At 41.5% G+C, this 15,975-nt stretch overlaps 1 protein-coding gene across 1 annotated transcript in view; it reads right to left on the reverse strand.

Moving 5' to 3' along the window:
• Positions 1-15,975, reverse strand: part of FBXO2 (F-box protein 2) — a 77,104-nt gene that overhangs the window by 26,866 nt on the left and 34,263 nt on the right. The window contains exon 4 of the mRNA XM_053691453.1: positions 9,503-9,598. Coding sequence (XP_053547428.1) covers positions 9,503-9,598 — 96 coding nt within the window. The remainder of the gene's footprint in view (positions 1-9,502; positions 9,599-15,975) is intronic.

A 15,975-nucleotide genomic window follows, 5' to 3' on the forward strand; every position in this document is an offset into this window, starting at 1 on the left:
TGTCCATGTAGTTCTGTGCTATAATATTAATAATTACATTTTAATTTAGGTCTGAAAAAGCACTACATTGTACAGTGGTATTTTGAATTGCGCTTAAAGGGACAGTCTACACCTTAGTCATCTTAAAGTCTTACCTTAGATTAAGCTGCAATATCCTCCTGCGCCCCTTTCTATATCTTGCAGAAGGACAGTAAAAAGGTTATTTTAAAATGAATGTTGTTTCTGGCCACTTTGAAATGTATGCTAAGCTCAGCCCACTGATGGCATCATGATCTGGGTTGCATCTAAGCACTCTGATGAGTAGCATTTACATGTACAAGAGTCTGTTGAATCCAACTAGTTAGTCTTTTGTGATTGGATGCAATATGCAGCACATATCTTGATGTCATCAGTGGGTGGAGCCTGGCAGCCATTTCAAAGTGGCCAAAAAAAGTATTCATTTCAAAATAACTGTTTAACCCCACTACACTATTAACCCCTAAACCACCAAAACCCAATCACAATATAACCCCACTACACTATTAACCCCTAAACCACCAGAACCCCCATCACAATATTAAATTCCTACACTATGAACCCCTTAACCGCTAATCCCCAAGACCTTTAGCCTAAGACCCCCTAAGTTTAAAAGAACAGTATACTTTTTAAAAAATAAGCTTTTTATCAAAAATACTTAAAATAGAATAAATATTAACAAAAATGTTTTTTGGGGGGGTTTTAAAACACAATATTTAAAATATATATTATAGCATTATACAATAAATTAAACAGGGCTTTTTTGTGGGGTTATTCACTGGTACTGAGTACCACTTCCTCTGCCATCTCATAACAGCTAATATTTGTAATCAGCATGAAATATGTATCAAGCATTGTAAAAAACATTACATATAAATAAATCATTGTATATACAGTACATGTATAATATACCCACATCCCCACAGCTGCTATATATATAATAGTACGTTTTGTTTGGGTTGTTTCTAACAATGGAGATCGCAGATATAAGGAATATATAAGCATTACGTGGCCATTTCATGTGACAACTTGTATTTTAATAGGGAAACATTGCCGAGACTATTTGGATGCATCTTTTTAGCCATATCATTCTCGCAAGATTTCAGTGGCAGGAATTCCCATTGTAAGAAGCCTAGTGAATGTACAGTTAAACGTACATAAACCTTATTTGCGTTTTACTACACAGAAACCATTTTATGTTTTAGCACATGTTGTGTAAACATACTTTAAATATAGCCCCCTCCAGCCAAGATTGGAGACAAGTCGTGATGTTGGTTGACTTTTTCTGATACTATGATCCCTATTATTTCTTATGGAAGAAACATCACCACTCGTCAGTACAGAGAGGGTCAGCCCTCCTTCTTTTAAAATATTGCTTGACCCACAGATTGCAAGACTGGCAAGGGCAAAACGGCAATTGGTCATGGGTCTGACAATGTTTTTATCATCAGGGCTATTGGGGCAGATTTATCAAGCTCCGTATGTTATGAAGTTATGAAGCAGCGGTCTAAAGACCACTGCTCCATAACTTGTCTGCCTGCTCTGAGGCCACGAACAGAAATCAACCCGATCGGGTTGATTGACACCCCCTGCTAGCGACTGATTGGCCGCAAATCTGCAGGGGCGGCATTGCACCAGCAATTCACAAGAACTGCTGGTGCAATGATAAATGCCGACAGCGTAAGCTGTCTGCATTTATTGATGTGCAGCGGACATGCTACGCTACATCGTAACCAGTGACGTGCAGTAATAGGAGGCAGGGGAGGCAGTGCCTCCCCTGTCCAATCAGGGAAAAAAAATTTGAAAATATTATTTATTAAAAAAAAATAAATGTGATTTTTATTTTATTATATTTTGGACCCGCCCACCCCGCCCCAAGGGTAACCCCCCCCACCCCCAATGGCGATTACTCAGTCACTGTACTGTGTATACCAGTCTGCGCTTGCGCTGCCAAATTCACCATGTTGCGCAATTAGGAGGCAGTGAGCCGGTCCGCTGCCCTCCATTAATTGCGCAACATGGATCTATAACACATTGACAGCTGCGCCACCCACTGGTGACTCGCCCGGCCGCATACAAGCTCTAATGGAGGCGGTTCTCAAAACCGCCTCCATGATGAGCTAGATTTTTGAGCCAATCAGCAGCACTGTGGGGACTTGGGAGGGGTGCCTGCTGCTGGGCTGCTGGGGGTCATGTGACGTCTCTCGCGCTGACACAGTCAGACTGGTGGGAAAACGTAGTACTGGAGGGAGCTGCTGCTAGAAGAGCAACTACTGTGCGTGGACGTGCTGCCCTGCCCTCCCTCAGTGCCCGGTGCCTGTGCTGCTCTCTCACTCCCTGCTCAGTCGTGAGTCAGAGGTCCTGGAGGACTGTGCTTACAGCTTACTGCTTAGTGTGTGCTGGAGGAAAGGAGACTGAGACTCAGGAGGAGGACGCCGGGACGGTGGTGCGGAGCCAGTGCCACGTGGGTGGACCCAGTGGAATGGATTCAGGACTCAGGAGTCATGACAAGTTAGTGACAGTCTCTCAGTCTTCTGTGTCTGACAGTGACACTGACTGACGCGATTGGACGGGACCGACCTCATCACCAAGCTTGCCTTTAGGTAAGGAAGGACCATCACCACCAGACCAGTTTAAATTAACTTTACTTTAGGCCTTATAAGTAAAAAGTACAACAGCAAAGACAACTACATTATTCCATAAGAATGAGATGTGACTGCTGGGCTTGCAGTTATTTATCTTTTTTGGCATCCATCATTGCATGCATAGCAAGCAATGCCATCATGCAATGATGGATGCCGAAAAAGATAAATAACTGCAAGCCCAGGCCAGCAGTGACATCTTAAGGAATAATTTAATTGTCTTTGCTGTATGAATGAACAATATATTAGTAACTGACAACTTGCTTGATTTTAGAGGGTGTACATAACTATACAAACTATGGGGTCAAAAATGCACGTATATTAAAATGTTGGCTATAAAGATTGATTGTGGATAAGGGAGGGAGCTGTTCCAAGGAGCAATAGGATTTCTATATTTTTTGGTCAGAGAAGTGAAAGAGATAAAGACTGTGGAAAGGAGTAACATGATGAGGGGACAGGCTGGGAAATGGGCTTTGTTTAGCACCTCTGCTAAGTGCTAATTTATGCTCACTTTTGACAGAGCTGTCACTGTGCATGTGAATGACTTCATATTGGCTTTCTCTCTCTCCTCTGTCTCTCTCTCTCTCCTCTGTCTCTCTCTCTCCTCTGTCTCTCTCTCTCTCTCATCTGTCTCTCTCTCTCTCACTCTTCTCTGTCTCTATCTCTCTCCTCTGTCTCTCTCTCTCTCCTCTGTCTCTCTATCTCTCTCCTCTGTCTCTCTCTCTCTGTGTCTCTCTCTCCTCTCTCTCTCTCTCTCTCTCTCCTTCTCTCTCTCCTCTGTCTCTCTCTCTCTCTGCTCTGTCTCTCTCTCTCCTCTGTCTTTCTCTCTCCTCTGTCTCTCTCTCCCCTCTGTCTCTCTCTCCCCTCTGTCTCTCTCTCCCCTCTGTCTCTCTCTCCCCTCTGTCTCTCTCCCTCCCCTCTGTCTCTCTCTCTCTCTCTCTCTCCCCTCTGTCTCTCTCTCTCCCCTCTGTCTCTCTCTCTCTCCCCTCTGTCTCTCTCTCTCCCCTCTGTCTCTCTCCCTTCTCTCTCTCTCCCTTCTGTCTCTGCCTCTCCCTTTCTCTCTCTCTCCCTTCTGTCTCTCCCCTCTGTCTCTCCCCTCTGTCTCTCCCCTCTGTCTCTCCCCTCTATCTCTCCCCTCTGTCTCTCCCCTCTGTCTCTATCTCTCCCCTCTGTCTCATCTGTCTATCTCTCCCTTCTGTCTCATCTGTCTATCTCTCCCCTCCGTCTCATCTGTCTATCTCTCCCCTCTGTCTCATCTGTCTATCTCTCCCCTCTGTCTCATCTGTCTATCTCTCCCCTCTGTCTCTCTCTCTCCCCTCTGTCTCTCTCTCTCCCCTCTGTCTCTCTCTCTCTCTCTCCTCTGTCTCTTTCTCTCCCCTCTGTCTCTCTCCCTTCTCTCTCTCTCCCTTCTGTCTCTGTCTCTCCCTTTCTCTCTCTCTCCCTTCTGTCTCTCCCCTCTGTCTCTATCTCTCCCCTCTGTCTCTATCTCTCCCCTCTGTCTCTATCTCTCCCCTCTGTCTCATCTGTCTATCTCTCCCTTCTGTCTCATCTGTCTATCTCTCCCCTCTGTTTCATCTGTCTATCTCTCCCCTCTGTTTCATCTGTCTATCTCTCCCCTCTGTCTCATCTGTCTATCTCTCCCCTCTGCCTCATCTGTCTATCTCTCCCCTCTGTCTCATCTGTCTATCTCTCCCCTCTGTCTCTCTCTCTCTCCCCTCTGTCTCTCTCTCTCCCCTCTGTCTCTCTCTCTCTCTCTCCTCTGTCTCTTTCTCTCCCCTCTGTCTCTCTCCCTTCTCTCTCTCTCCCTTCTGTCTCTGTCTCTCCCTTTCTCTCTCTCCCCCTTCTGTCTCTCCCCTCTGTCTCTATCTCTCCCATCTGTCTCTATCTCTCCCCTCTGTCTCTATATCTCCCCTCTGTCTCTATATCTCCCCTCTGTCTCTGTCTCTCCCCTCTGTCTCTGTCTCTCCCCTCTGTCTCTGTCTCTCCCCTCTGTCTCAATCTCTCCCCTCTGTCTCAATCTCTCCCCTCTGTCTCTATCTCTCCCCTCTGTCTCTATCTCTCCCCTCTGTCTCATCTGTCTCTCTCTCCCCTCTGTCTCATCTGTCTCTCTCTCATCTGTCTCTCTCTCTCTCATCTGTCTCTCTCTCTCTCCTTTGTCTCTCTCTCTCCTCTCTCTCTCCTCTGTCTCTCTCTCCTCTCTCTCTCTCCTCTCTCTCTCTCTCTCTCTCTCTCTCTCCTCTCTCTCTCTCTCTCTCTCTCCCCTCTGTCTTTGTCTCTCCCTTTCTCCATCCCCCTCTGTCTCTCTCTCTCTCCCCTCTGTCTTTGTCTCTCTCTCTCTCCCCCTCTGTCTCTCTCTCTCTCCCCCTCTGTCTGTCTCTCTCTCTCTCCCCCTCTGTCTGTCTCTCTCTCTCTCCCCTCTGTCTCTCTCTCTCTCTATCCATCTCTCCCTGTCTCTCCAACCCCCTCTCTCTCTCTCCTTACGTGTCTCATTCTCCCCCATGGTCTCTTTCTCTGTCTCTCTACTGTCTGTCTCTCTTTGTCTCTCTCTCTCCCCCTCTGTCTCTTTGTCTCTCTCTTTCCCTCTGTCTCTCTATCTATCTCTCTCTCCCTGTCTCTCCCACCCCCTCTGTCCAATTTACATCTAATATCTAATTTCCTTCATTCTCTTGATATCCTTTGTTGAAAATCATATCTAAATATGCTCAGTAGCTTCTGATTGGTGGCTGCACAATAGATACCTCATGTGATTGGATCACCCATGTGCATTGCTATTTCTTCAACAAAGGATATCTAAAGAATGAAGTCATATCCTAGCCAGTGCCTCACCTGCCTCTGACCTCACTGCACGTCACTGATCGTAACATGTCTGCTCGCACTATGATAAATCTACCCCATTGAGTCATGTAATTACAATCCTAATTCATTTTCATTGATATGTAAATTAAGGGATTTAATACAGCTAAGGATAAAGTATATTTAACCAAAAGAGCAACATCAGTACAAGAGGTCATAATCTCATTAAAATTTTGAGGGTAATATGTGTAAAAAAACAGTGGTGCATTCATGGGGGCCTATTTATCAAGCCATCAATCGCAAATATGCTGGAATTCCGCAGCGTAATTGTGGCGAGCCTGATTTGCCTTATTTATCAAAGGCTACAGACCGGCAAAAGTAGAATTTTGTGACGTAACATACGATCCGCCGGTCTCAGTCCGACACAGATTGATGCTTACGTCACTACAGATGTTCCAAATGCAAATTCGGCACTATCTGACTACTTTTGCTACTTATCAAATATCTACCAGGTACGCTCGCCACTATTCCAGGCCAGCGTACATGGTTTTCAATCCGCTGCCCTGGAGGCGGCGGATGCCATAGGAATCAATGGGAGTCTGAAAGCAGCGAAAGCTCATGTTCGCTGCTGCCCGATATCCCATTGATTCCTATGGGAGAATAAAGTTACGTTTACACCTAACACCCTAACATGTACCCCGAGTCTAAACACCCCTAATCTGCCGCCCCCTACACCGCTGCCACCTACATTATACTTATTAACCCCTAATCTGCCATCCCCTACACCGCCGCCACCTACATTATACTTATTAACCCCTAATCTGCCGTCCCCAACATCGCCGCCACTATATTAAATGTATTTAACCCTAAACCTAAGTCTAACCCTAACAACCCTAACGTAAATCTAATTTAAATAAATCTAAATAAATATTCCTATCATTAACTAAATTATTCCTATTTAAAACTAAATACTTACCTGTAAAATAAACCCTAAGCTAGATACAATATCACTAATATTTACATTGTAGCTAGGTTAGGATTTATTTTTATTTTACAGGCAAGTTTGTATTTATTTTAACTATATAGAATAGTTATTAAATAGTTATTAACTATTTAATAACTACCTAGCTAAAATAAATCCAAATTGACCTGTAAAATAAAACCTAACCTAAGTTACACTAACACCTAGCACTACACTATAATTAAATAAATTACCAAAATTAAATACAATTAACTAAATTATATACAATTATCTAAAGTACAAAAAAACCCACTAAATTACAGAAAATAAAAAACAAATGATCAGATATTTAAACTAATTACACCTAATCTAATAGCCCTATCAAAAGGGCCTTTTGCGGGGCATTGCCCCAAAGTAATCAGCTCTTTTACCTGTAAAAAAAATACAAACAATCCCCAACAGTAAAACCCACCACCCACACAACCAACCCCCCCAAATAAAATACTAACTAAAAAACCTAAGCTCCCCATTGCCCTGAAAAGGGCATTTGGATGGGAATTGCCCTTAAAAGGGCAGTTAGCTTTTTTGCAGGCCCAAAGCCCTAACCTAAAAATAAAACCCACCCAATATACCCTTAAAAAAAACTAACACTAACCCCCTGAAGATAGACTTACCAGGAGACGTCTTCATCCAAGCCGGGCGAAGTGGTCCTCCAGACAGGCAGAAGTCTTCATCCAAGCCGGGCAGAAGTGGTCCTCCAGACGGCAGAAGTCTTCATCCAAACGGCATCTTCTATCTTCATCCATCCGGCGCGGAGCGGGTCCATCTTCAAGACATCCGACACGGAGCATCCTCTTCTGCCGACGACTACCCGACGAATGAAGGTTCCTTTAAATGACGTAATTTAAGATGGCGTCCCTTAGATTCCGATTGGCTGATAGAATTCTATCAGCCAATCGGAATTAAGGTAGAAAAAATCCTATTGGCTGATCCAATCAGCCAATAGGATTGAGCTCACATTCTATTGGCTGATTGGAACAGCCAATAGGATTGAACTTCAATCCTATTGGCTGATTGCATCAGCCAATAGGATTTTTTTTCTACCTTAATTCCGATTGGCTGATAGAATTCTATCAGCCAATCAGAATCTAAGGGACGCCATCTTCGATGACGTCACTTAAAGGAACCTTCATTCGTCGGGTAGTCGTCGGCAGAAGAGGATGCTCCACGTCGGATGTCTTGAAGATGGACCCGCTCCACGCCGGATGGATGAAGATAGAAGATGCCGTTTGGATGAAGACTTCTGCCGTCTGGAGGACCACTTCTGCCCGGCTTGGATGAAGACTTCTGCCTGTCTGGAGGACCACTTCGCCCGGCTTGGATGAAGACGTTTCCCGGTAAGTCGATCTTCAGGGGGTTAGTGTTAGGTTTTTTTTAAGGGTGTATTGGGTGGATTTTGTTTTTAGTTTAGGGCTTTGGGCCTGTAAAAGAGCTAACTGCCCATCCAAATGCCCTTTTCATTATTATTTTTATTTTGATAGGGCTATTAGATTAGGTGTAATTAGTTTAAATATCTGATCATTTGTTTTTTATTTTCTGTAATTTAGTGTTTTGTTTTTTTTTGTATTTTAGATAATTGTATATAATTTAGTTAATTGTATTTAATTTAGTAAATTTATTTAATTATAGTGTAGTGTTAGGTGTTATTGTAACTTAGGTTAGGTTTTATTTTACAGGTACTTTTGCATTTATTTTAGCTAGGTAGTTATTAAATAGTTAATAACTATTTAGTAACTATTCTACCTAGTTAAAATAAATACAAACTTGCCTGTAAAATAAAAATAAAACCTAAGCTAGATACAATGTAACTATTAGTTATATTTTAGCTAGCTTAGGGTTTATTTTATAGGTAAGTATTTAGTTTTAAATAGTAATAATTTAGGTAATGATAGGAATTTTATTTAGATTTATTTAAATTAGATTTAAATTAGGGGTGTTAGGTTTAGGGGTTAATACATTTAATATAGTGGCAGCAAGTTGGGGACGGAAAATTAGGGGTTAATAAGCATAATGTAGGTGGCGGCAGTGTAGGGGGGGCAGATTAGGGGTTAATAACAATGTAGGTGGCGGTGAGCTCCGTGAGCGGCAGGATAAGGGTTAATAAGTTTATTAGAGTTGCGGTGGGCTACGGGAGCAGCGGTATAGGGGTTAATAACTTTATTTAGTTGTGGCGGGGTCCGTGAGCAGCGGGATAGGGGTAAAACAGTGTAGTATAGTGGCAGTGTTTAGTCACAGTATACCAATAAAGCTGGGAAAAAGCCGAAGAGCAGCGAGATCGATGACTGTTAGTTAACAACAATCCACTGCTCATTGCCCCGTACTTGGTGCGCGGCTTCTTGACAGATTTTATGGTAACTTTGGAGAGCGTATTCAGGTCCGCGGCAGCAATGTTAGGCGATCTTAGGCGAGCGTATTAGTGCCGTCGAATGCAAGTAAGTTAACGGCTTGATAAATAGGCCCCATGGAATGGACTTCTAATGACAACACAGAATGTCTGATATAAAAAGTTATCCTTAGAATGAATGGAACATGGCAGACTCAATGAGCCTTCTGGTTCTTATCTTCTTCTTACTAACGCTGCTTTTTAACTTCTCTGTAACCTCAGAGGTTGAGGATCTCATACAACCTTCTTTCATTTATCAGGGACAACTGACAAGCCTAGCTGTCATGTAATTGGTTGTGCAAAAGCAGAGGGTGTGGTTACATGTGCATTTGCTCAAGCAATGTGAAATTCCAGCAGCCAATGCTGCACCTCAGACCCTAAAAGTGTGTGGACAGGTTCTCTTTCTGAGAGCCTTGTTCACACTATGATAAACAGGGATTCAAGTAGGAAAACAAGATATACAAAATGTAGTTATTTGCTATGATTTATACAAAATACCCAATGTTATAAAAATGATAACTTTCGAAAGCAGAAAACAGCCCTAAGCAATCTACAGAGATGTGATTCTAACTGTTATGGATTCTGCAACACTTTAGCAACACATTTTAATTAATCTGGCCCATTCTCTCTTTATGTAAGTTGTCTTACCAGTCACTGACCACAATGTTTGGCTGGTCTGTGTCCAGTAGTTCTTCCCAGTAACCTTCATTAAGGAGATCAATGACCTGAGCTTTACTGCACCATCTGCAAACACAAAAATAACCTCAGTTGGGTCTTTATGGCATGTGACACTTATTGTACAAGAGCTAGTTGCTTTGTATCTATCATATGGCTCACAAATGGACAGAGCCTTGTAGCTGCTGTTTGTGCAATGTGAAGTCTAGGGCAGCAAACTTTGGGTGGACTCTTCAGACCAAGGGAAGCAGTCTGTTGAGAGAAGTGTGTGCGCATTCGTCCACGATAGTTGTATCTATCTTGCTAACAATTCTGCATTTAGTGAGGAACATGTAGATAACACAAAAGAGGAAAAGCAGCATCTAAGAGAAGTTCCTCAAGGGTTTGACTGGTCTTTTGGGCTGGGAGAATGGTTAGGTGAACTAGGTACTAAGATCTTACATGGCCTAATATATGTTTGTTATACTCATGATGTTTATTTTCCTTGTACTTTGCTGTTTCAAGCTGCAGAAGCTGTGTGCCTCAACTACCCCCGACCAGGCTATGCTTCTCCAAGAAACAGACCAGACTCCAATACACAATCAAGGACTCTGTCTGTAATGCATGTCCTGCCCTCTACAGATCACAAGCAGAGAAAGTAATGGGGATATCTCTCACCTAAATACCATACAAGTTACAGATTTGTGATACCCTTTGTGTGCGCTCACAGTAGTATCAGTGGAGGGACTGTAAACCAATGAAGGTAGCTGCTGGTATTTTTAAGGGACTTTTTAGTCAGTTAGGGCCACAGTTGGTGTTTGTGCTTATACTTTATTGCCTGTTTGTTTTGTTGCTTTGTTCTGTCTAACGCTTTTGTTAATGTGTTTACCTTTCTGTGTGATACTGGGATATGCAGCCATCTGTAGCAATAATGTACAGTTAGGTGTCATGTTTTCTCTGTACACACAACATGATTTCTTATAAGTTAGGTCAATACGTTTAGAGGAATTGAAGCAATGGCTTTTCTTGAAAATTCTGCTCCATGATTGACGTAAACAGAAACTATCAAACAGATGGTTCCTTATTTCTTTCAACTGTAGCAAGTATAGGAATACCAATGTATTAGACAATCCAAATAGCCCAGCAACCAGATAATAAAATTATTAAGTTAAATATTACAGGTGTAACCAAATGATCTAACCTGTGTATAACTGAATGCTGGACTGCCCAGCTGGTGCTTAAAGGGACAGTAAACACTGTGTAATTACAAGACATTTCTGTTGTGTTGTTATAAAATAACAGATCAGCCAAGTCTTAATTTTTTTTTACAAAATTAACATCCTTTTTACTGCAGTTATTTTTTTCAAAAGCAAAACTTCACCCACCGTTTGCCTTATTTGGAGGAGCCAATCAGGGCTTGAGTTTGCAGACAATAAGGCTAGCTACAGTCATACAGTTAGTATAAAGTACCATGTTTTGCAGTAGTTATTTGATAAAGCCAAATAGGGACATACATGTAGCAGGGTTAGCCTTGAGAAGTCAGCAAGTGCATTTCCTTTTCTGATAATTAGAAATTGCTCAATTTTCAGAGCTAAATTACATGAAAAGGTGCAAAATAAATAATGAAAGCATATTGCCAAGTTGCTTCATTACAAATAACTCAACATATTATGGGGCATATTTATCAAGCTCTGTATGGCCCTGGAGGCTCACCGGAAACACAAGTTATATAACCTGACTGCCTGTTCTGATGCGGTGGACAGACATCGCCAGAAATCAACCCGATCGAATACGATCGGGTTGATTGACACCCCCTGCTAGCGGCCGATTGGACCAGAATCAGTAGGGGGCAGCATTGCAATGATAAATACTGACAGCGTATGGTGTCGGCATTTATCGATGTGCAGCAGACATGATCTGCAATATTGGATCATGTCCACTCGCACAATAATTCGGCCCTTATATAACAATCTCAAGGTGTTTACGGTCCCTTTAATTCTCCAAATTATCATTTGCTTTGATGATCAATAAACAAAATCTCTTTAAAGAACTTGCTGTGATTCTTGACTGAGAATCTATGGATCAGGAAAACATCTGACAGAAGAGACTTAAAGGCACAGTGCAGTGTAAAATCGCCCACCACCACTTATTGTGTTCCCAATGATCCATTTTACCTGCCATGTATTAAATTATTTACAAATAATCTCTTTGCCTTTGATGTGTGAATAGTACGTATTATGTAAAGTTATCATGTGCATTAAAGGGAAAGTCTAGACAAAAATAAACTTGCATGATTCAGATAGGAGATGTAATTTTAAACAAATTTCCAATTTACTTTTATCATCAAATTTGTTTTGTTCTTTTGGTAGTCTTTGTTGCAAGCTAAGCCTAGGTAGGTCCATATGCTAATTCCTAAACCCTTGAAAGTCACCTCTTATCTCAGTGCATTTTGACAGTTTTTCACAGTTAGACTGCGCTAGCTCATGTGTGCAATATAGATAACATTCCTATTCACTCCCATGGAGTTATTTCAAGTCTGTCAAAAGAACTGAAATAAGGGGGCAGTCTGCAGAGGCTTAGATACACAGTAATCACAGAGGTAAAAAGTATATTAAAGGTCCATAATACCCAAATGTTTAAACACTTGAAAGTGATGCAGCATAGCTGTAAAAAGCTGATTAGAAAATATCACCTGAACATCTCTATGTAAAAAAGAAAGATATTTTACCTCAAAAGTTCCTCAGTAGCCACCTCCCATTGTAAAGGATTTCTAAGCAGCATTTTAGTGTGTTTGTCCTGGGACATCTGAAGGGACTAGCATCGTGCACTCTCATATTATTTCACCAATCAGGTAAAGGAAGCTTACTATGAAATCTCATGAGAGTTAAGTCAAATCTCATGAGATCACAGTAAGAGTTCATGACCTCAGCACTGCTGATGCTGATTGGCTGCTGTTCATTTCTTCATTTTTTTTTATTTTTTTTTACCTGCAGCTGGGAGCAGCTGAGTATAACTTTTTACACAGAACTAACTCTGCTGAGCTGAGGAAATTGTGAGGTAAAATATCTTCCTTTTTTACATAGAGATGCTCAGGGGATATTTTCCTGTCAGCTTTTTACAGTTATACTGCATCAGTTTCAAGTGATTTAGCATATGAGTATTATGTCCCTTTAATATAACTGTGTTGGTTATACAAAACTGGAGAATGGGAAATAAAGGGATTAGCTGTCATTTTAAACAATACAAATTCTGGAGTAGACTGTTCCTTTAAGAGCTCAGATGACATCAGCAACAGGTTGCAGTCTGAACAGTGTCATGTGACTAGGAAGTCAGAAAGGGAATGTTCCTGTCATGTTGGATTTATGATCACATAACTAAATCACTAAGGCCTAGATTTAGAGTTCGGCGGTAAAAGGGCTGCTAACGCTCCGCGGGCTTTTTTCTGGCCGCACCATAAATTTAACTCTGGTATCGAGAGTTAAAACAAATGCTGCGTTAGGCTCCAAAAAAGGAGCGTAGAGCATTTTTACCGCAAATGCAACTCTCGATACCAGAGTTGCTTACGGACGCGGCCGGCATCAAAAACGTGCTCGTGCACGATTCTCCCATAGGAAACAATGGGGCTGTTTGAGCTGAAAAAAACCCTAACACCTGCAAAAAAGCAGCGTTCAGCTCCTAACGCAGCCCCATTGTTTCCTATGGGGAAACACTTCCTACGTCTGCACCTAACACTCTAACATGAACCCCGAGTCTAAACACCCCTAACCTTACACTTATTAACCCCTAATCTGCCGCCCCCGCTATCGCTGACCCCTGCATTACACTTTTAACCCCTAATCTGCCGCTCCGTAAACCGCCGCCACCTACGTTATCCCTATGTACCCCTAATCTGCTGCCCTAACATCGCCGACCCCTATGTTATATTTATTAACCCCTAATCTGCCCCCCACAACGTCGCCGACACCTACCTACACTTATTAACCCCTAATCTGCCGAGCGGACCTGAGCGCTACTATAATAAAGTTATTAACCCCTAATCCGCCTCACTAACCCTATCATAAATAGTATTAACCCCTAATCTGCCCTCCCTAACATCGCCGACACCTACCTTCAATTATTAACCCCTAATCTGCCGACCGGAGCTCACCGCTATTCTAATAAATGTATTAACCCCTAAAGCTAAGTCTAACCCTAACACTAACACCCCCCTAAGTTAAATATAATTTAAATCTAATGAAATTAATTAACTCTTATTAAATAAATTATTCCTATTTAAAGCTAAATACTTACCTGTAAAATAAATCCTAATATAGCTACAATATAAATTACATTTATATTATAGCTATTTTAGGATTAATATTTATTTTACAGGCAACTTTGTAATTATTTTAACCAGGTACAATAGCTATTAAATAGTTAAGAACTATTTAATAGTTACCTAGTTAAAATAATTACAAATTTACCTGTAAAATAAATCCTAACCTAAGATATAATTAAACCTAACACTACCCTATCAATAAAATAATTAAATAAACTACCTACAATTACCTACAATTAACCTAACACTACACTATCAATAAATTAATTAAACACAATTGCTACAAATAAATACAATTAAATAAACTATCTAAAGTACAAAAAATAAAAAAGAACTAAGTTACAGAAAATAAAAAAATATTTACAAACATAAGAAAAATATTACAACAATTTTAAACTAATTACACCTACTCTAAGCCCCCTAATAAAATAACAAAGACCCCCAAAATAAAAAATTCCCTACCCTATTCTAAAATACAAAAATTACAAGCTCTTTTACCTTACCAGCCCTGAACAGGGCCCTTTGCGGGGCATGCCCCAAGAATTGCAGCTCTTTTGCCTGTAAAAAAAAACATACAATACCCCCCCCCAACATTACAACCCACCACCCACATACCCCTAATCTAACCCAAACCCCCTTAAATAAACCTAACACTAATCCCCTGAAGATCTTCCTACCTTGTCTTCACCATCCAGGTATCACCGATCCGTCCTGGCTCCAAGATCTTCATCCAACCCAAGCGGGGGTTGGCGATCCATAATCCGGTGCTCCAAAGTCTTCCTCCTATCCGGCAAGAAGAGGACATCCGGACCGGCAAACATCTTCTCCAAGCGGCATCTTCTATGTTCTTCCATCCGATGACGACCGGCTCCATCTTGAAGACCTCCAGCGCGGATCCATCCTCTTCTTCCGACGACTAGACGACGAATGACGGTTCCTTTAAGGGACGTCATCCAAGATGGCGTCCCTCGAATTCCGATTGGCTGATAGGATTCTATCAGCCAATCGGAATTAAGGTAGGAATTTTCTGATTGGCTGATGGAATCAGCCAATCAGAATCAAGTTCAATCCGATTGGCTGATCCAATCAGCCAATCAGATTGAGCTCGCATTCTATTGGCTGTTCCGATCAGCCAATAGAATGCGAGCTCAATCTGATTGGCTGATCCAATCAGCCAATCGGATTGAACTTGATTCTGATTGGCTGATTCCATCAGCCAATCAGAATATTCCTACCTTAATTCCGATTGGCTGATAGAATCCTATCAGCCAATCGGAATTCGAGGGACGCCATCTTGGATGACGTCCCTTAAAGGAACCGTCATTCGTCGTCTAGTCGTCGGAAGAAGAGGATGGATCCGCGCTGGAGGTCTTCAAGATGGAGCCGGTCGTCGTCGGATGGAAGAACATAGAAGATGCCGCTTGGAGAAGATGTTTGCCGGTCCGGATGTCCTCTTCTTGCCGGATAGGAGGAAGACTTTGGAGCACCGGATTATGGATCGCCAACCCCCGCTTGGGTTGGATGAAGATCTTGGAGCCAGGACGGATCGGTGATACCTGGATGGTGAAGACAAGGTAGGAAGATCTTCAGGGGATTAGTGTTAGGTTTATTTAAGGGGGTTTGGGTTAGATTAGGGGTATGTGGGTGGTGGGTTGTAATGTTGGGGGGGGGGTATTGTATGTTTTTTTTTACAGGCAAAAGAGCTGCAATTCTTGGGGCATGCCCCGCAAAGGGCCCTGTTCAGGGCTGGTAAGGTAAAAGAGCTTGTAATTTTTGTATTTTAGAATAGGGTAGGGAATTTTTTTATTTTGGGGGTCTTTGTTATTTTATTAGGGGGCTTAGAGTAGGTGTAATTAGTTTAAAATTGTTGTAATATTTTTCTTATGTTTGTAAATATTTTTTTATTTTCTGTAACTTAGTTCTTTTTTATTTTTTGTACTTTAGATAGTTTATTTAATTGTATTTATTTGTAGCAATTGTGTTTAATTAATTTATTGATAGTGTAGTGTTAGGTTAATTGTAGGTAATTGTAGGTAGTTTATTTAATTATTTTATTGATAGGGTAGTGTTAGGTTTAATTATATCTTAGGTTAGGATTTATTTTACAGGTAAATTTGTAATTATTTTAACTAGGTAACTATTAAATAGT

This window comes from Bombina bombina, chromosome 8 (genome assembly GCF_027579735.1).
Source record: "Bombina bombina isolate aBomBom1 chromosome 8, aBomBom1.pri, whole genome shotgun sequence".
Classification (NCBI taxonomy): Eukaryota; Metazoa; Chordata; class Amphibia; order Anura; family Bombinatoridae; genus Bombina; species Bombina bombina.